Below are 21,744 nucleotides of genomic sequence, written 5' to 3' on the forward strand. Positions count from 1 at the left end.
CCTCTCTATTGTCCTGCTGCCCCTGCCTTTCTCGGTCAGGCGCCCGATTAATTCTGGCTGCCGGCAGAGATGAAGAAGACCATTCCACAACAAGACCAGCGATGATTGCATCCACTCTGTGGGAGAACCGCAGAGTCCACAGGAGAACCGCCTCCATCCTCAAGTACCCCACCCACCCCCAGCACGGACTGTTCACACTTCTACCCTCAGGCCGGAGGTACAGAAGTGTTAAATGCAGGACCACCAGACTAAAGAACTTCTTTCCCACTGCCATCAGGCTCCTAAACAACGCATAGGAGATTATAATCATGGACTACCTCATAACTGTACTACCTCATATAACTGAACCCGACTGTTAAATTTTCAGTTTGCACATGCATAATTGCACTGCTACATTTGCACTGTTTTATTATTATTATTATTATTGTTGCTTTTTTATTATCACATGCTGCCTTAAATTTTGTTATCTTATACATTTTGTTTAGTATATATTGTATATTTTTTAGTATTGTACATTTTACATTGGTTGGCATTCTGCGGACAGCAAAGGAAGAATTTCATTGTACAGGGAAACATGTTTTCTACTGTGCATATGATAATAAACACTTTGAATCTTGAATCTTGAATTGAATCTTGAACCAGAGGCTGCAGCCAAACTTGAAGCTCTGATACGAGCCACCGGTACCAGTGCTCATTTAGAACCAGGCCCCGAAACCAGAGCACTTTTTCACCCACAGGCTCCTGGTGTGGATGCCCTACCATCTGTGGAAGGTCAGGGTGCGCTGCCCAGTGTGTAGGAGGCAGCTCACAGGTTTTTTGTGTTCATTTCAATAAAAAATGTTCTATTTTCAAATATAAAACTTTTATCTGAGTTTTATTCAATCAATTTGACACATTGCTAATAGCAAGTGATGCAGTCCATAAGAGAAAGAAACAGAGGTCTGATCATTTTATAACTGATTATTTCAGATGCATAAACAAAGTTACACACACACACACAAGTTGAATAAAGTAACAGACCTGTAGGCCCATAGCACAGTCATTAAACATCATTAAAACAACAGCAAATATACATAAACTTCTGTTTGTTATATCACAAGAAGCAAGATATTGGCTCAAGGGTTCTTGAATTTACACTTTGGGAGACTTTGCCTGTTTTTATTTCTGGCGCTGGTGGGATTCGAACCAGTGACCTTCGGATCCACTCTTCCCCCCATTCAAAAACGGAAAAGGCGACATTTTTTCTTTTTCTTTAATCGTTTAGAATACATACTGACAAATAAACTAGTAGATAATGGAAAAGAAGCCTCAATTTCTCTCTCTCTCTTTCTTGTCCCTCTTTTTGTCCCTTTTTTCCTCTCCTTTTTCTTCTTCCCCTTTCTTCCCCCCCACTTAACATTAGACTGGTGTGTCGTTTCCGTAGTGTAGTGGTTATCACGTTCGCCTAACACGCGAAAGGTCCCCGGTTCGAGACCGGGCGGAAACAATTTTTTTTATTTTTCAGCATTGGCGTATAGCACGGCTCCTATAGGCCAAAACTAATAAGTATTCCTTCAATATCCTTGGCTGTGTTCCAAAATGCTTTCTTGCACTCGTATACCTATGCAGAAGCATTTTGGAACACAGCCAAGGGAAGACTGCTTTTGGTGTGTTTTTGTTGAAAGTGGCTTTTCTTACACCCAAATCTTACCAGACAGCCCCCCCTAGTTTAATACTCAATTTACTAAATAGATCCATCTTTCAGCCCTTGATTCCTCTCGTCATATATCCTCGTCTCCTTCTCAAGGAGCAGTCCAAGGTTTCCACTAGGTCCGTGTACCTTTCTCGATGCGTGACCGGTGAGCGACCGGTCGCGTGGATGTTGCATGAACCAATGAACCAATTTGAGGAAAGACTAGCCGATGACGTTCGTCGGTACAGACACCTGTACTAACAGAGATTTTGAACTTTTATTGACCTTTTCTTGCCTTGCTTTCAGACAGGGTTAGAATCCTATCTCAGACACCACTCTCCAAAAAATCTGTTCTTAATGAACTAAATATTTCATGTAACACGTGCTGATGTATAATTAATTTAATTAAAGAAAACATGCCATTTTATGTTACAATTGATTTATTAAAAAGCACACACACACACACACACACACACACACACACACACACACACACATAACTGCTAAACCATCTAAATAACAAATAAACACAACTGATCAATTAACTTGGTTGTACGTCTTTGAACCAAAACAAAAGTTCTATATGTATGTTTTATCGGATTGGAAGTGGAAGTAGAGCCTGAGACTGGTAAAGTATACTGTGATCGTAATTACAGAATGAAAATAACAGTGATCGGTTTGAAGAAAAAACGGGCTGAATGCAAGAAAATGATCAGACTCGATTCCTTGGAGATTACACGACTCCCGTAACATTTTTGTACGGAGTTACAAAAATGAAAAACTGTGAATAATGAGTTGAGTACACAAAACATATGTAGCTAGCGCTGAAGACTACTTTCAGAGTTTCCGTAGTGTAGTGGTTATCACGTTCGCCTCACACGCGAAAGGTCCCCGGTTCGAAACCGGGCGGAAACATTTATTTTCCCCTCTTACCATTCAAGTACCGTGGTGGTTTGTTTCGGTAGCTGTAACATTTTTGTACTGAAAGTATCATTTAAAGTGAAAATAATTGGTTGAGTACACAAAACATAGGTAACTACCGCGGAGGGATATTTTCAGAGTTTCCGTAGTGTAGTGGTTATCACGTTCGCCTAACACGCGAAAGGTCCCCGGTTCGAGACCGGGCGGAAACAATCTTTTACCTTCATCAATAGTGAATTGTGATTACTCCTACCTCGGTTTATGACCGAGACTGTACCCAGCACTAGCTCTGCTTGACAATTAGACAAAACTGTGTGAAAATACGACGGGTTGGTGCTACCTGCAATGAGCCTGCAGACAGAAGTGGAATAAATAACTAGGCTAGTAGGCCTATTTAATTAGTGGAAAGGTTTTCGTGCATTGTTCTGCTTACCAAATTGCCATTGTCTGAAGGAAGAGGCGGCAGGCCTATGCGCAAATTCATTCTGTTATTAATTTAAAATCAGATCGTGACTTGACTGCACAAATATTTTAAACATTGTATTTAGTTTGCGAAGTTTAAGCTTATAAAACGATCTTCACCGTTTCCGCAGTGTAGTGGTTATCGCTTAAGGTCACCGGTTCGAGACCGGGCGGAAACATGATGTTAGTCGCTCAATTGCGCTTGTCTGTCCCAGCACTTGCCCAGCTGCATGCAGACAGAAGTGGAATCAATAGTATTTGATTAGAGGAAATGAATGTTCTGTCTATTGATGTACCAAGTGCCAACCACACTGCGGCCTATGCTCATTATTCTGTTATTCATCTAAACAGGTTTACATAGAATAGACATAGAATACATAGAATGAACGCGCCCTTCAATGCAAATTTGGCTGATGGACATTGATTGGGCATGCATGTTCTATTAAATCTCGTTCTGCAGTGATGTTCATGCATTGTTCATTAATATAATTAATAAAATGGTAATAACACCCAATACGGCACACTAAATATGGCCATTGAATGTGACTGTCTGTTTTATTCATATTTATGTGTCCTACTAAATGATATGTTTCCACCCCTATCTTACATACAGAAGACTCAGACAGAGGCAATATGGCTGGTACATCAAATAAGACAGACATTCAATGGGAGTGTCCATTCTATTAATTATATATCTCTGGCCACTCTACATTCACTCATGATTAAAGCAACCAGGTGCAGGTGTGTGTTCTCCTGCTGACGCCTTCTAAAGGGATCTCAATGCTGCTGAAGCACTGACCTGAGGTTTCTTTATATAAACATATAAAGACATACATTTATCCTCTTCTAGCACATATGTTTTGGGGACTATAACAGCTGAATGTGTCCAGATGGAGAGCTAAAAGTTGAGTTGAACAGCAAATTTGTTTGCTAGATTGGGCCTAAGATTGTTGTTTGTGGTTGGAGAAGTTTTATCATCCCTTTTTTTTTTCAACTAGCTCCAGCTTGTTTGAGGCATTGTGGCGAAGCTAGAAGTGTAAGTTGTAAGTGTGGCCCAAGTGTAAGTTAGTGTTAAGGTAAGGTTGTTGAGGAAAGCCTGTAGAGATGAAGGAGGAGATCGCTGCAGCAGTGTTCTTCTTAGCACGCCTGGCTAAGAGGCATGGTCGCCTGGACAACGACCACCGAGACCGGTTCGCTGCTGCTCTGACCTCTGCTCTGTTTGAGAACTACAAGAACCACTGGTACCCACAGACCCCCAGCAAGGGCCAGGCCTACAGGTTAGCACACACTGACTGGGCCCAATTGCCTGATCTGATTTGTTTAATTTGTCTTGTTGTTTTTCTATAATGCCCTCTCTTCTGTTTTCTGTGTAGGTGTTTGCGTATGAACCGTGTCCAGCTGAAAGATCCATTGTTGGAGCAGGTGTGTGTGAAGAGCACAGTGTGTTATGAAGACCTGGGGTTGCCACGGGAGCTGACAGTTTGGGTCGACCCAGGAGAGGTGTCCTGCAGGTGAGTCTAGAAGAGAGCGTTGAAATGTGATCTTGTTCAAAAGGATCGAAATGTGATCTCGTTCAAGAGCATAGAGATTATCTGGCTCTCCAACAATTTAATATCTGCAAGCTTGGATGGGCATGGTCTACTACATGTAGAACTAGTGGGTAGGGGTCAGGAGTGGTCTGAGTAGGAAGTAGCAATACCTGTTTCCTGCGTAGATATGGCGAGCGCAGTGCTCCGTTCTGCGTGTCGCTGCTGGAGGGCTGTCACCGTGGAGACCGGGAGTTCTCTCGCCGCATACATAACGCAGTAGAGCGTGCCGCCACAGACATCCAATCAGGGGGCTCCTCAGATGAGGAGGGTGGGGACATCAGCATGTGTAGCAGCAGCAGCCGATCAGCTCCCTGCCCTGCCCCAGCCCCTGCCCCTGCCCCTGCCCCTGCCCCAGCCCCTGCCTCTGCCCCTGCCCCAGGCCCTGTCTCCAACCTTGAGCCCAAGACCATCCCCACGATCAGCAACCCCAACAGTGTCTACCAGGTATGTATACCTACACCCTAACTCCTGTCCTAAACCAGAACTACTGGATTTACTCCAGTGGGCAGATGAGTTCTCTGACTCTAACCCTTTGTCCTTTCTCTCTGTCTCAGTTCAGTGAGTTTGCTGCTCCACCCACCCCTCAGACCTGGGCACCACCATATCCCAAGAGGAAGGCTTTCCCTGGGGATGGCTATGCTCCACATGCCCCCCCTGGAGGTGGAGGCCAGTTCTCCCAGCACAGCTCACAGTTCAGCTCCCAGAAAGGGTTTAAACCTTACCGACCATATTTCTCTTTCACTGGGCCCCGTGTTGACAAGTACCACTGGGTCAGCAAGACCCGCTCCTAGAGAACAGAACAACTCCTGTTGAACCCAGCATGGTACAGAGCCCTGGACAGTTTAAGTTGAAGGTTAAAAGTATGAAATTATTTATGAAATGGTTAACGCAATGCTGATTTAAGCATTTATTTTAAAAGTTGACAGTATTTTAATAAACCCTTTTTTTATGTTGTCTTAAAATTGAAATTGTTAAGTGGAAAAGATGTCTGAATAAAATGAACATTTTTTTTAAGAAACTGTCTGACTTAGTTGTTTCAAGGGTTGTCTCTGTGTCCCAGTCCTGAGAGTGCAGCTTTCGAGTTGTTGTGTTGGCAGTGTGGTTAGTGATTGCTGTTTGTTTGAAACAATCAGCTAATCAACACTGCCTATACACCAACTCCCAATATTACACCGAGCCAAACATTGAATGACATGCACACAAATCAACAGAGCAATATAATTACTCCATGACACACCGGTACTCCATTAGTTGTAGCAGCGTACACATGCTGTCGCTCTGTGCCCTGTTTTAAGACAGAGAGAATGAATCCATGTGGTCTTGATCTTTCTACCAGCTGTGGAGGGAGAAATCTGTATGATTCTACCTGCTGTACAGACCTGCTGTTGTTGCTGTTGCAGAAGTTCTGACCGTTGTGTTGGTCGAACCCAGGTCTATAACACTAGGGTTTCCACGGTGACTCTGTGTACAGACCTGTGCCCTGCATTGGGTCGTGCCCAGACTTGCCCTAAGGAAGCAAGCAGGTGCTGTCACCAAGGTAATGTCGTAGACTCTGGTTGCTATATGCAACAACCAAGAGTCAAAAATTAAATAAAGTTGGTACTCTGAAAGTTACTAAATGGAATTTAGATCTTTTGGGCGCAGGGGGTACTCTTAAATTAATAAAGACAGAAATATTGTCACGGCATGACCTGATTGGATAGACAGGGCCACACCTCCCCACCAAGCTTATTTTACGCACACAAAGGACTGTGTGGTCGAATGAGATACATTATAACATCAATTAACACATCTTGAACCACACAGTCAACATTCAAGCCAAAATATCGAATGTAAAGAATCAGTGACAAAAGTCCTTTAACACCTAAATCTGTGATTTGAACGACACCCTACAGAGAATTCCTTTAGAACCCTCATTTGACAGATATTCAGTGGCAAAGGCATGGCTACCTTTTAAGTTCTGAATGTGGAATAGTAAGAGAAGTTGTATATTTACAGTGTTTGAGAACCTACTCTGAACTAAATTACCAATTATTTTACAAGGGAAGAAGTTGAACAACACTAAAGCTACCCTTGAGAGAAATATAGTTTGTCAAACTAAAGCTCTTTTGAAAAAGAGTTCACTAGATCAAAACTACTTTGTCCACCACATGACAGTCAGTTAAGGAAAGATGACTAGAGTGTATGACAGACACTGAAACGACTGAAACTGTATGAAATCACTGAGAAAGATAGAAACAGGTGAGGTGGAGCAAAGTGGGGAGACGGGAAGCAGTGAAGGAATAAATAGTAGGGACATTTGAAGTTCAAGGGCTGGAATAATAGTTATGTTTCTTTCTTTTTTTTGGGGGGGGGGGTGAGTAGTGACAGAAGCTGCACATTGCTAGATTGCAAAAAAGTAGCTAACTACTACTTACACTAGTAAGATTTTAATTTAGTTTGCTTACTACCACCAAGCTACAGGAAAATGTAGTTTAACTAATAGTTGAGCTATATGTAGTGGAACAACACTGAATGTATTGTATATTATTTTGTACCAAATTAACCTTTCCATTCAACCACATTTGACAGTTTATGATCATTGATAATGCGTTTTATGTGATGGTGAAGAAGAGACACTAGATGTCATCCTATTGTAGTGTTGTAAATCGATGGATTCCAGTGTGTCAATGCCAATATTGTTCGAAATAATCATGTGTGGACCCAGATATTAAGTGAATCTACATCAAATGCACATTCAAAAGCATGGGTCAGTTAAAATGTGTTTATTTCCTACTCATAATCATTTCATAACGTACGGTACAGGATGCATAACAGTCATCATCATTATCATTGATGGTTTTGTTTTAGATCAGTGTCACCGTTGAAATACATTTTAATAGAAATTACAGGCCAATACAGCTACAACGTTTCAATATTGGAAGCATCATTATGCGGTGCTGTAGTTGGACTTCATGGCAGGAAAAGGAAGGAAACTGAAGAAAGAGCAGTAGCTTTTTTGTATAAGTAGCCAATAGGAAAACGCTGCTATGAAGGCGCTCGCTCTCTTTACCGAATCATGGACTCTCTTATTACAAGGGTGGCCAACATCCGGTCGTATAAAAGTTGCCACGAGTTAGCAGAAGCGGAGAGTATCCATCTTGAAAAGGGGCCGCCGGCTTTCAATTTTTAAACAGTAAGCGCAAAAATATTAGCGGTTTCACTTCCACTCATATTGGACCGATTTACGTGATTCAACGATTAGTGTCATTTCGCGTCTAAGTACCGTTAACTGTTATCTTCATAATAAGGTGTAATCTGGTTTGCGTGGTTCTAGCGGTTAGCTAACGCAGTTGTCTCTCGAAGGCAAGGCCGCAAGCTCAATCTGTAATACCAGTTAGCTTTTTAACGTATTATTATTGTGTAGGTTTTCTAAATGCAATTATAGAATTTGTCCAAAAAACCCTATTGTTTTGCTAATCTACTTTGTCTCATCGTTAAATTTGACGTGCTTTTCCCGTTGCTGCTCAGCTAACCTATAACGGCAGTAGTTGGCTAGTTTAGCTAGCTGGCTAGCTTAGCGAGAGACGCCGGTAGCCGCAAGGCCTATCCAGAGTTTAATGTGCACGGTTGACTTGCAGGAAATTCGATTTTGTCTGGTATTTCCCCCCTAACACTTCTTTCATCATTAAGTAGGCGATCATCATGGCCGACGCTGAGCAACAGATCATGGAGACCTCCGAAAATGGTAACGAAGGCGAAGAGGAACAGAATGGGGCAGAAGTTCAACCAGAAGAAACCACAGAGCAACCCGAAGTCGAAGAACAGAGCTGTACGGGAGAGGCGGCGGCAGAGGCCGAGGGAGAGGGAGAGGAGGCTGCAGAGGTAGAAGGAGAGACGGGGGCAACAGCCGAGGAAGATTCTCAGAACGGAGCCGCTGAGGGGGGACAGATAAATGCTAGCAAAGGCGAGGATGACGCGGGGTGAGTTTCGTTATTGTTGTAAACCATATTTTTTTGCCTAGGTTTGCGTATGTCTTATTTCGTCCGTTGGCGCCATGTAGCTAGCTACCTCCTGGGGGGAAGGGCAGGACAAACAATTATGGCTCTTGCAGAAACTGGCAGGATTTCAGTACTATTCACAGGCACATGCAATTGATGAACTTTATTTTGCAATGGGGTGTAATTTTATTTTTGAAATGCAGTTTCTCCAACAATGCCTAGGCCTGTGTCATAAGATGTAAATGTACTACATTTTCCACGTTAGTAAGTAGTAAGTCTGACCACCTTGAACTTGAATGATATAGTTCAGACATGCTGGGTTGCTTCAAAGTAGTGGCCTGGTTTCATCCCCTTAAGAAAATTAACTGATGTCCCATGTTTCTCCGCAGCAAAATGTTTGTCGGTGGACTCAGCTGGGACACGAGCAAAAAAGACCTTAAAGATTACTTCTCAAAGTTTGGAGAGGTGGCAGACTGCACCATCAAGATGGACTCCAACACGGGGCGGTCACGCGGCTTTGGGTTCATCTTGTTCAAAGAGGCTGCCAGTGTAGATAAGGTGAATGGCAGCAGAAACGGCTGAAATGAACTGATGCTGAGTTCCAAATCCAGCCCTACTCGGTAGCCATTCCTGTAGGTCAGAGTGTTGGGTAGGCAAATGGTCTAGACTTTAATTTTCCACCTAGCTTATCAGAAGGCAAGGTCGAACAATTGCCTTATTGCATAGTCCCCTCAGATCTACGGAAGTGTAGATTTTTGGAATTCCGGAGACTAAAACCGTTGTTTGTTCTGACCCTAAAGGTTCTTGAACAGAAAGAGCACAGGCTAGATGGGCGACAGATTGACCCTAAGAAGGCGATGGCCATGAAGAAGGAACCAGCTAAGAAGATCTTCGTTGGAGGTCTGAACCCTGAAGCCTCAGAGGAGACTATCAGAGAATACTTTGGGGCCTTTGGAGAGGTTTGTAAAGTGTTGTACAAGTGAAAAATTGCATATTAAAGATTACATTTTAAAATAAAGTACAATTTAAGTGCCATGTAGTGAAAAGGTGAGATGGCCATCAAAATGGGCTTATTTAGGAACCTCATGTCTGGGGATAGGACAAAGTTTGAAAGAACGTAGATGTTCTCTTTGAATGCTAGCTTTTGTGTTGACTTTTGCTGTTTTAATCCTGTCTTCATCATTCCCTCCAGATTGAGTCCATTGAACTTCCCATTGATCCCAAGTTCAAAAAGAGGAGAGGGTTTATCTTCATTACATTCAAAGAAGAGTCGACTGTCAAAAAATGCCTTGAGAAAAAATACCATAATGTTTGTGGATCCAAGGTAACAAACGGAAAAGAAGGCCTTGTATGTATATTTTTTTATTACCTTTTTACCTGTTCTTGATGGTGGGGAATGTTGGGTGATGTAGTTTAGAGGGATGATCAGTACTGCATGTCTGTTTGAAGCATATTATATTGAGGATAAACTCCTAACTTACTGCTGTAATTTCTTGGTGTATACTAAAATAGTTCCCCTCCAATCCTTTAGGGAATGTTAACGCAATGTGGTGTTATGATATTAATGAGCCTTGGCACCAGTAGCCCTTCCCTTGCATGCAATAGTTTGTTGCGACACTGGAATTCTGCTGCAGAATTATCTTTTTGACCCACTTAAATTTTTTCGTGGTGGGTCCAGGCTTCAGTACTTGCGTTTAATCATTCATTGCGTTTCCATTTACTATGCAATGACCGTTTGCGCGCAAGTACACAAAGTATTTGAAAGGAGTGTGATAACTTGGAACTAGAACCCTTAGAAAGTAGAAACGCCACTCGTCTGTAGTCTCCTTGCATGTTTGCGTTCATCATTTTCTGTTCAGCATAGGCTGTGACTAACCATGCCTCTTCTCTTGGTTGATTCCAGTGTGAGATCAAGATCGCTCAGCCCAAGGAGGTTTACCAGCAGCAGCAATTTGGAGGCCGGGGAGGCTATGGCGGAGGCCGGGGAGGCAGGGGACGTGGTGAGTGATACAACAGACCGTCTGAATCCCAAGTGTTGGCTCGATTCCTTGCATCCTTATTGGCCTCCCTCTCTAAATGCCTTTGTGGAGAAGGTCTCGAAGGTTCCTCGTCCAATGTGTTTTGAGCAGGAGGAGAGGGCGACACAAGAAATCAAGGGAGAGAACCCACTGAATCGACTGGGGGGGGGGGGGGTGTCTTTGTCAGCAGTCTGTGTTAGTGATTGGTGTCTATCGATACTCTTGGATTAAATCAAATGTTATTTGTTTCCTCTCCTCTCTCAGGCCAAAGTCAGAACTGGAACCAGGGCTATAACAACTACTGGAGTCAAGGCTACGGTAACCAGGGCTACGGCTACGGTGGCCAGCAGGGCTATGGCGGCTATGGCAACTATGACTACTCCTCCGGTTACTATGGCTACGGAGGTGGCTACGACTACAGTGAGTATACAGACAGACAGACGGATGGACACTAGGCAGGCGCCTACCTGATTGTTTGACTTGTCTTTGCACAGAAGCACTCAGTCCTCTCTCTCTATTCCTGCAGACCAGGGAAATACAAGCTATGGGAAAACTCCAAGACGTGGAGGCCACCAGAGTAGCTACAAGCCATACTGATCACATGTAGTGCAGGTATGCATTTTAGTGCCTTTGTAATACTGTGGTGCCATATTAGCTGTTAGATTTGTGGCCGTTTTGCCAAAAACATTACCAGGCCAAGATTAACAGTCTGGCTAAAGGGGAAGGCCTATTTGTGGATTAGAATGAAATTACTCCACTCATCAACAATTGGAACTTCAACTGATTACAAATACATAGTGCTGTTTGAGAATAGGTAACCTGTTTAAAGGTACACTCTCAAACTTATTTACCAGCACAGAATATATGCATCAAAGATGCACCCCTAAAACTACACTACTGGATCAATAAGGGTTGATGTTGCGGTGGACCATGTTGGAAAGTTAACCACTGGGTTTTCTATAGAGTCTGAGATGGGAGACTATCTGCTTAAAGCTGCACTACGATCTTTAACCAATGTCTGGCGTTTCCCCTTAATGCTACGCTGCTATGATCAATCTAACCAGCAGTACTGGCTTCCTAACTCATCCCCTGTTTCTTGCATGTCTGTCCCTCCCCCCTAGCTGTTCTGTTTGCTTGATGCTGGGTGGTGGGGTTGTGTTGCCACTAGTGAATGTGCAACAATGTCTCTTTCTCTCTCTCGTTCTCTCTTTTCTCAGGACTCAAGTAATTCAATGTTGAGACCTCAGTGCAGCGGTAACAGAAGTATGCAGGACTTGACTCTTTCCTATGGGATGACAGACACACACAGACAGACAGACTCGTTCTCCACTTGTACAGAACATCTTCAGAACTGGGGAAGCTAATGTCACTTTTCCATGTTTTTGTTTTATCTTTTTTTTTTTTTTTTTTTTTGGTCCACATTTCCAGAGATGGAAGTGTTATTTTTACTGTACTTTTTGGTACCTTTTTTGAATCTAATGTATTGTATGGTTGTATTTTACATGTCTACTGGATTTACATGAGAATCGGAAGCTGTCAGGGCTTTTGAAATAAAACAATTTTGAGTAATTTTTTTCTGGTGTTTCCTAGATGACTTTCCTTTTCCGACAGCAGGTTGCAACAAAGACTCGCAACAAAGAAATTGGGTGTGGGGTTGGGCTATGATGTAAAAGGGATTTGCCTAGCTAAATGTGATTTTCATTTTAAGATTTGTCTAGAAAATGTCAGCATCTTGGCTTGTAGACGAAAGCAACCAGTATTTCTATTTTGACTTGTTTTAATTTGTGTTAACGTGCCATTGATGGAAATTACAGTTAAAGATTAATGTCGGCTAAATATTGCAAGTGGGAGTTCCTGCTCCTCTGGAATCTCTCTTTTCATCAGTGTCTTTGGCAAGTTGTTAGAAATAAACATTTTGGTTATAATATTTGTGTGCTTCTCTAATGATTATTTATGGTTACTGTTAAAAGTTAAACTTATATAAATGGTTACTACCTAGAAGGGTGATTTTGACAGGTATGAGTCACTAGATTAACATTTTTCTGTATTACATTTTTAATACATTATCAGGGGCACACAAGTAGATTATTTTTTTGTAAGTATTTTTTATTTTATTTTTCTAAATATTTCGTAATGTGTTCCTGATTTCATTTTCTATTTCAACACCTGGTTACGCTAAGACTAACTATAGACGTTATGGTTAGACTAGTGTAGGGTTCTTCAGTTTCTTTGTGTTTAGTCATTTCCACATTTAGATTATTTTTACGATATTAGGCTTGTCTTTTCTACATGAAAACATGCTCACTGTATTTCTTAGGGACAGTGTTATGCAAGGAATCCATATGAAAGTGTTACTGGGCAATTAATCCTTATGAATGAGGGATCATGACCCTGCCTTGGATATGGTCTACTTTGGCGTAGGTGTGTGCTGGTATACTACCTCTGTTTAGAGACCGTTGCTACGGTACGTTCAGGCCTATGCTGCCCACATGTATGTCCTGAAGGGAGACATAAGATTCGATTAAACCCGCACGATTTTCCAGTTTGAAAAAATGAATTGGTGTCTCTGAATTAATGTTGCAGTGCAATGCGTTTTCAGCAAAGGGGAATTCATAATCCGTGACGTGTCATCCCATACGGCGGGTTACACTGTTGAAGTTACGTCCCTGTCGCCTCTTTATTCAGCCGTTTCCGTAGTGTAGTGGTTATCACGTTCGCCTCACACGCGAAAGGTCCCCGGTTCGAAACCGGGCGGAAACATCGTTTTTGAGAGAGTTATTTTTGCTGTGTGTACTGACTGAATACATTGAGCTGAAAGCGATTAATTTAAGCTGTTTTACAAGTAATGTAAATTATGTTTTACCAACATGTGTGTCGTCGTTGTGTGTGTTTTATGTATTCGTCGAGCTACCCCCCATCATGAATTTAGACTGCAGTGAAACAATAGGAGACTTTTGGCCCACTGTCAACATTTGAGAACATTTCAAAATTTTAGAGATGCTTGAGTTGATGAAGGAATTACGTGATACGCTACAATAGATACATCATACCATTTAGAATGACAATTTATTAAATTCTTTATAAATCCTTGTAGCCTAAAGTGAATCCATACCACCAAAAGAGGTTAGCCTACTATCTTGGGTATAGCTGTACCAGTTTACTGTTATAGGCTAGCTCTTAATAAATTATAATAATAATGCATATTAAATCAAGAAGACCCATCCATGCCAAAGTAATTGCTGCAGCTGCTCTAGATAGATTTGCAAGTGTACCTGTTTGATATTGTAGCTGAAGAGAATATCCTATTACTTAGGCTTACTGTTTTAGAGTTGTGGCTAAGATGACAACTTGTTCAGCAAACTTGCAGGCTTAGCAGCACAATGACCCACCAATGTTTAGTACTTTCACCATATGCCCATACATGAACCACAGTAGGCCTACACACCATGGAAAACCAACACACATTTTTTCATGTCATCTTTTACTTTTAATACTCTGACAGACAGATTATACAAAACAAATTTGAGGCATAATATTTTTGAAATCTCATGCTGTGGCTCTGACTGTAATTGCCAATCCTATTCAACCTTTATTTAGTCAGATAAGTCACTGAGAACAAATTCTCTTTAACAATAACACCCACGAGTCCCCCTTTTTCCTTGTTTCATTCAGCACCAGTGTTTAATCATGGTTCTCCTCTTCAACTCCGTCTTCCTCTACGGTTACAGCTTCTTTCAGACGGAGGGCAGATGAGAAACTAATGAAAGTAGCCTTTTAGAGCCTTCGCTTGTCTTCCTTTCCTCAAGGCGATGGCTCTCGTTTCCTCTCCTGCTCAATTGCTACAGAAGAAAGACAAGAGGATTGGTATAAGCTGGTGTGAAGATCCCTTCTTAGATAGTTCCACATATCTTTAGACTACAGAGTGATTAGAGCAGTTTGGTTAATTGCCCTCAAGGGAAGAATGATGTGGGTAAAGAGCCTATAATACCATGACTATATGATAAAAAAATAAAAAAAATAAAAAAATCTTCTCACAGATCGCAGTATGTTACCTTGGTTAAACTGTCACCATATCCAATCGATAGAACACTTTCATTACATATAAATATACAAATATTTTCATGCTTAAACTGCCACATTTGCATTTGATTTCCATTTGAATTGGATGTAATGGTATAACAGTCCCGTCAGCACACAGGGAGATCATGAGGCTATGTTACGCCATGACATGATGCAATGTAAAGAGGCTGACTCACTCTCTTTGGTTGGCAGTGGGTTCTTCACACTGGTCTCTGTCTTCCTCAGCTTTGTCTTGTCAAAGCTGGAGATCTCCCTCATGTTGGGTTTGTCAGACATGGTAGCTGGATAGAGAGAAAGAGATCAATGAGACATTGTGTTAGATACCGTCATCATCAGAATAATTCGATGTTTGACCACACCTTATTTCATGGACAATGTTATCACTAAATGATTTCAGCCACCAACGAGAAAGGTTCAGAGAGAGTATGTGTAGGGTGTGTGAGCGTGTGTGTGTGTGAGCATGAATAGCGTGTGTGTGTGTGTGTGTCTATACTTGGGTGTGATGGACAGCTGGTCTCAGATGTGCATAAATGAATTCTTTACACCATTGGCCTTGGTCTTTGTTCTCCCCTCCACTTGTTCTTCATCTTCTTTACCCTCCTTCTCTCCTCCTTCTCCCCTCTTTACCCCCCCCCCCCCCCCCCCCAGACTGAATTCAGTCCTGTTGCTGCTCTTCCTCTCTCAACCCAGAGACCACCGGACCACCAGACCCCACCCAGGGAGTGCCCTAAGTCCACCAAATCATAGCAGTCAGCTCATTTTACCACTGGACAGATCTCATCAAGAGCTTTGTATTGATATAGTATACCCATTTTCACCCAAAATGTCACTCTAAATATTTCCCCCTTTAAACCATCCCTATTCTCAGTCATGTTGGGTAACACCATGTTACAGAATTGTGTAATAGCACTGTCAAATAGCTGTCCAGCAGTCCCATCAACCCTGTAGGGTGGTATGTCGACCATGAGACAACGATAGACGTTATTGATGATGCGGTTAATTAAAACTGACCTCAGTTTGGTAATGGTGTTGATTAACCATAGTAATTGAGGACAAATGACATTGCTTTCACTGGTGTCACTGAATGCAATGTATGTCGCTGTGTCACATTCCCAATAAGCCAACCCATACATATAGTGATCATAACTATAAATAGCTAGTATAAGCTAGCCTATGTAGCCAATCTATGCGATGTAGAAGTGATAAGCGGAGCGAGAGAGAAGTCTTACCGTAGGGAAGGGTGTGTCGCGTCCAGGAGCTGCACGTGTCTGTGTCTGAGCGTGTCTAAGTCTGTGTCTGGCTAGGAGTGATCCAGAGCTGAGTACCAGCCTGCTTCTGTCTGCATATGTGTGTCTACAGCAGGGCGTGGGGAGAGGAGGAGGCTATTGATCAGCCCTCCCTTCCTTCTCTCTCTCTCTCTCTCTCTCTTTGTCTCTCTCTCTCCCCTTCCTTCTTCCTCCCTCTCTCGCTCTTACTCTCTCCCTCTCTCCATCTCTCCTCCTGACACCATTAAATATTCATGTCACGTAGTGGGAGGAGCATCTGCAGTAGTAGAAGTGCTGATTCCACACAGATAGGAAACACATTAGGCTGCCTTATTTTGAGGATCAGAGAGGCAATTATGTAATGGATGAAAATCATGATTTCTGGGCCTGAGGGGAGAGATCAGGAAGATTAGTCAAATGCAGAGATGATGAGCTCGTTTCAGAGGCACAGGATTGCAGTCTGTTGGAACGGATTGGAGATGAATTAGTCATGTCTGTTGGAATCAGCTGCACATGCAACGGATTCCTTTCAACAGATGGACAAATATGAATGTTGGAGGATGCATTCTTCTCATTCCTGGTCAAGTCTATGACTGTTGAAGACAATCGAAGGATCACTCTGCCTTCTACATTCTATACTCATTCTTTTTTCTTTTTTTTTTTAGATTAGATTCAACTTTATTGTCATTGTGCAGAGTACAAGTACAGAGACAACGAAATGCAGTTAACGTCTAACCAGAAGTGCAAAAAAGCAGAAAAGTGCAGTGTGAACAATATATACAGGTAGTGCAGTATATGAGCAGTATAAGTAGTGCAGTATAGTATAAGTAGTGCAGTGTAAGCAGTATATGTATTAGCAGTAACATTATAAGCAGAATAAATAGAATGCAGTATGAACAGTATAAGCAGCATTCGAGCTGTATAGGCAGTGCAGTATAGCAGTATATATGTATTAACAGTAACATTAAAGCAGAGTAAATAAGCAGAATAAATATGGAATGCAGTATGAACAGTATAAACAGATGTATACAGTGTGTACAGATATGTGCAGTGTATTAACAGTAGCATTAAAAAAAAAAAAAAAAAAGGATATGTGCATTATGAACAGTATAGACAGATATGTACAGAAGAGCAGTAGTATGTGGTATAAGAGCAGTGTGTACAAGTGAGGGTACAGTATGTACAGTTTATAGGAATAATTCTATATTCCACATGACATTTTCCAGACTACATTCTATATGAATTCTAGACTACATTTAATATTCCGTCAGCAGCCTGTCTGTTTTACACATTCAGAGGGTATGTCCCACATGTGACACATAGTTTAGCCTTGGACGGGCAGGACAGCTGCACCATGAACAACAGGAAGATAGAGAGGAGGAAGGAGGGGAGGAGGAGGAGGAGGGTGGGGGGTTGGTAGGAAGTTTAATTGATTTGTAAGATTGGAGGGGTGTCTTGTTTTGAGGAAAGAAAGGGCAATTTTAATTAAAAAATAATTGAATGTCAATATCAATACTAATGTTATGATGTGGTTATCTGTTAAGGCCCGAATAAAGATATGTTCTCAAACACGAACAAAAGGACTTCATGCCACCCAAACCCACACAGCTGTTGTTTCCATGGGTGTCTGTCAAGCCAGGGTGGGGCATGCTGGTTTAGAGACACATTCCATGTCTGCTTTCAGGAGCAAATGGCAGTGACGTCTCAATTACACGACAACGCTACAGTATATGACAATATACAGCACCATATAGTACGTTGAACGTGTAGATGTCCACCTATCCTGAGGTCTGAAAACAGCATCATCATTGCCGGTATGATACCAGGCTAAAGCTACAATACATCATTTTGTTCAAATATGAATACAAGTATCCATAGAATGGCTTGACACAATAAGATGCCTGGCGACATAAGACACATATAATGTCCATCCATACTCTCCGTTAGCCCAGCTGAAGCTAGACCACTGACACACAGCGAACCCACCTTTCCTTACTCTCACTAACTCCCCACTGAGAGGTCCATATTCGAGCCGGCTTCCGAGCAAGCGCATTGATTGGTTCTCACGTATTTTGTATTGACGTTAGGTGAGTCATCGCGTTCTCTTCTCCTTTCATTGGAGCGAAAAGTGATAGGTGGTTCTTAAAACAAACATACCTTATGATTCGTTCAATTAAAAAAAGATACAAGATAAACGATACAGGGGGCACTCCAACCAGCGTAAGATCAAAGGACCTCCCTAGACTCTGAAGTCAGATACGGAGTACCACTAGCTACAGGCTAACTGTAGGCTAACTCGCCATAGCATGATTAATTATCATCAGTTTTATTCTTTCACCACTAGATGGCGCTAGATTACATGAAATTGCATTCTTAGTCAAAAGCTGAAGCAGGTGCAGTACAGTATGTAGTAGTCATTCAACACGTCTGTAGCCTCATTCAACTACTCATTCAACACGTCTGTAGCCTATATACGGTGTCTGCTGGGAATGTTTTAACTTTATTGTGTTTAGTTGTATTATCAGAAAGATGATTTCTCAATTCAAGCCCCAGAGTGGCTTGTACGTGAGGATATTTCAAAGAGAAATTCAATATCAGGATAAATAACACATCTTGAGCATAACCAAGACACTTCTACAATATTGTAGCTATACACTCACCAACCACTTTATTAAGTACACCTTGCTAGTACCGGGTTGGACCCCCATTTGCCTTCAGAACTGCCTTAATTCTTTGTGGCATAGATTCAACAAGGTGCTGGAAACATTCCTCAGAGATTTTGGTCCATATTGACCTGATAGCATCACACAGTTGCTGCAGATTTGTCGGCTGCACATCCATGATGCAAATCTCCCGTTCCACCACATCCCAAAGGTGCTCTATTGGATTGAGATCTGGTGACTGTGGAGGCCATTGGAGTACAGTGAACTCATTGTCATGTTCATGAAACCAGTTTGTTAAACCACGTTATCCTGTTGGAAGTAGCCATCAGAAGATGGGTACACTGTGGTCATAAAGGGATGGACATGGTCAGCAACAATACTCTGGTAGGCTGTGGTGTTTAAACGATGCTCAGTTGGTACTAAGGGGCCCAAAGTGTGTCAAGAAAATATCCCCCACACCATTAGATATTTGCGTTAACGAGCAGTTGAACAGGTGTACCGAATAAAGTGGCCGGTGAGTGTATATAATAACACATAAATAGTGGACACAGTAACTCTGCATAGGCCTACAATTTGTTTTTTTCTTATGAATGGTTATCAATCTATCTGAAGATTTGGGCCCGTATCTATAAAGCTTCTCAAAGTTGGAGTTCTGTACTTGTACTTGTATGCTTTGTGAATACAGGACATGGTGTTTATGACCAGCCCTCTGCTTAACCCATTTTCATATTTGTCCACTTGGGGGCAGTAGAATACCTTTTTGGTGTCATGTTCAGAACAAAGACAACTTCAGATTTAGTTGAATTCACAAAGTTGAATCTACCTACCTTGAGTATTACTCACTTCCTGTCAGGATTAGTCAGCCCCACTCACACACATACGCTGCTGCTGCTCTTACCTTTACTAACGCAATCATTTATTACAAAATGGAGAGAGAGAGAGAGAGAGAGAGAGAAAGAGCCAGAGAGAGAGAGGGAGGGAGAGAGAGAGAGGCAGAGAGTGAGAGAACTGAATGAGAGAGAGAGAGAGAAACAGAAAGAGAGAGAGGCAGAGAGTGAGAGAATTGCATGAGAGAGAGAGAGAGAGAGAGGGAGAGAGAGAGAGAGAGAGAGGCCATCACAGCAGACCACTTTTCCAGTCACACAAGTCTACTTCACTGAATATGGCTAATGGAGGTCTTTGAGAGGACCAAAAACATTTTCTGTCAAACTGTGGTTAAAATGACCTATGTCTGCTCAGTCACTTTGTTTGTGTGTGTGTGTGTGTGTGTGTGTGTGTGTGTGTGTGTGTGTGTGTGTGTGTGTGTGTGCGCGCGTGCGTGCGTGCATGCGTGCGTGTGTGCATGTGTTTGAAGGACATCGTAACTGTTTGAAACATTCCATGTCAGTGGAATGAACAATGACTGGACAATGACTCTTTTGCAGCTTCTTATTAAGATTATGGGTGCTGCCCACCGAGACTGTTAGTTGATTACTGTCCAAAGCCAGGCTTGGTTAATTGTTTTTAAGTGCTGGAATTGTGAACATGTTCTGGGTTTTATAGCGCGTTTTGCTATTTGATACTAAAGGTGATGGTGCAAGCCACAGCCTCCCATATGGATCTCTTACATTAACAGCGGGCATCAGCCTACGTTGGCTCTTTGAGCATTAAAGCCTTGAGGGTTTGTTCAGAGATTATAGTAAGATCTCCCTGCTGTGGCTGTCAGCACCTCTCCTCCCCCTCTCCTCCTCTCCTCTCCTCATTTCCTCCTCCCCTCCTCTCATCCTCCTCACTCCCTCTCTCCCTCTCCTCTTCTCCTCTCCTCATTTCCTCCTCCCTTCCTTTCATCCTCCCCACTCCCTCTCTCCCTCTCCTCATCCCCCTCTCCTCCTCTCATCCTCCCCACTCCCTCTCCTCTCCTCCTCTCCCTCCCCCTCTCCTCATCCCCCTCCCCTCCTCTCATCCTCCCCACTCCCTCTCTCCCTCTCCTCATCCCCCTCTCCTCCTCTCATCCTCCCCACTCCCTCTCCTCTCCTCCTCTCCCTCCCCCTCTCCTCATCCCCCTCCCCTCCTCTCATCCTCCCCACTCCCTCTCTCCCTCTCCTCATCCCCCTCTCCTCCTCTCATCCTCCCCACTCCCTCTCCTCTCCTCCTCTCCCTCCCCCTCTCCTCATCCCCCTCCCCTCCTCTCATCCTCCCCACTCCCTCTCTCCCTCTCCTCCTCTCCTCATCCCCCTCCCCTCCCCTCCTCTCATCCTCCCCACTCCCTCTCTTGGCCTTATTTCCTTCTCCGTGTCCTCAGAGCAGAATGCTCTTGACTTGTCACAGCTGTGCTCAACAGAGCAAGGCGATGTTCCCCTCGTCAGAGTCCACTTCCCACGCGCCCTCACCCCTGATCTCACAGTTACCACTCCGTCTATTGAACAGTGTGATTCTGTGCCCCCCCCCCCCCCCCCACGTGCTACTTCTCTGCCCCCCTTCACACATACACACACACTCTCTCTCTCTCTCTCTCTCTCTCTCTCCCTCGCTCCCTCCAGCACCAAATACTGAAATGAGTCTACTACTGAGAGAGTAAGATACTGCACTGCTGGAAAACTTACAACATCTTACAAACCAGTTTCCTCCAGTCTATCAGATCGGTGAAGGAGAGAGAATGATAAATGAAGCCTTGGATATCTTGCAAACCTGTTTCGACCAGTGGCTGTCTGTCTGTCTGTCTGTCTGTCTGTCTGACTGACTGACTGACTGACTGGTCAGTGGCCCAGGCCACCATGTCATGACTTATGTCCCCTATCTGTCCTCCCCAAGGAGCCAGTATAGCACAGCACAGTAGAGGACTGTCAGTGTGACGGGTGGAGATCGAACCCGTGTCTCCCAAGTGACACAAGCCTCCACCATTAGGCAGAAGAAGACAATGTAAGGTTCAAGGCCCTAGGACCTTAAATAGGACCTAGGGCAACACTTGAAGTTACATGTCTCAGACAGGGCTACCAGATCACAACAGCGTGATTCTAAATCACTTCCGCTACAGCAGCATCCGCCCATGCCATGCTGCCCCCCCCCCCCCCCCCAAAAAAAAAGGAAAGCAGCATCTTGTTGGAGAGGAAGCTGT

The 21,744-nt window shown here is 43.0% G+C and overlaps 2 protein-coding genes across 4 annotated transcripts; both read left to right on the forward strand.

Moving 5' to 3' along the window:
- Positions 1-4,150: 4,150 nt before the first annotated feature.
- On the forward strand, positions 4,151-5,435 carry btg4 (B-cell translocation gene 4; the record flags this gene model as incomplete). The annotated part of the gene is made up of 5 exons (XM_083693781.1): positions 4,151-4,332; positions 4,429-4,566; positions 4,770-4,962; positions 5,008-5,088; positions 5,199-5,435. Exons 1-5 carry the CDS (start codon positions 4,160-4,162, stop codon positions 5,433-5,435), a joined length of 822 nt encoding a protein of 273 aa, XP_083549907.1. The 5' UTR covers positions 4,151-4,159.
- A 2,292-nt stretch (positions 5,436-7,727) lies between these two features.
- On the forward strand, positions 7,728-12,567 carry LOC310801010 (heterogeneous nuclear ribonucleoprotein A/B-like). Of its 3 annotated transcripts, none has more exons than XM_083664925.1 (9): positions 7,728-7,819; positions 8,317-8,606; positions 9,014-9,182; positions 9,425-9,583; positions 9,817-9,972; positions 10,528-10,624; positions 10,907-11,062; positions 11,169-11,254; positions 11,860-12,567. In XM_083664925.1, the coding sequence occupies exons 2-8, from the start codon at positions 8,329-8,331 to the stop codon at positions 11,237-11,239; spliced, it is 1,086 nt and encodes a 361-aa protein (XP_083521051.1). In that variant the 5' UTR covers positions 7,728-7,819; positions 8,317-8,328; the 3' UTR covers positions 11,240-11,254; positions 11,860-12,567. The 3 variants fall into 3 exon arrangements, with proteins under 3 accessions (XP_083521051.1, XP_083521053.1, XP_083521052.1); XM_083664926.1 differs by having other exon boundaries at positions 7,754-7,819; positions 8,320-8,606; XM_083664927.1 differs by lacking the exon at positions 11,169-11,254.
- The last annotated feature ends 9,177 nt before the right edge of the window (positions 12,568-21,744 follow it).

This window comes from Argentina silus (assembly GCF_951799395.1).
Source record: "Argentina silus genome assembly, chromosome: 2".
Taxonomy (NCBI): domain Eukaryota; kingdom Metazoa; phylum Chordata; class Actinopteri; order Argentiniformes; family Argentinidae; genus Argentina; species Argentina silus.

Excerpts from the sequence above, each read along its gene's own strand:
- LOC310801010 (XM_083664925.1), top strand. The coding sequence starts at position 8,329 with ATGGCCGACGCTGAGCAACAGATCATGGAGACCTCCGAAAATGGTAAC. Across the intron at positions 9,183-9,424 it reads AGGCTGCCAGTGTAGATAAG|GTTCTTGAACAGAAAGAGCA; the intron begins GTGAATGGCAGC and ends CTGACCCTAAAG. Across the intron at positions 9,973-10,527 it reads CAAACGGAAAAGAAGGCCTT|TGTGAGATCAAGATCGCTCA; the intron begins GTATGTATATTT and ends GGTTGATTCCAG.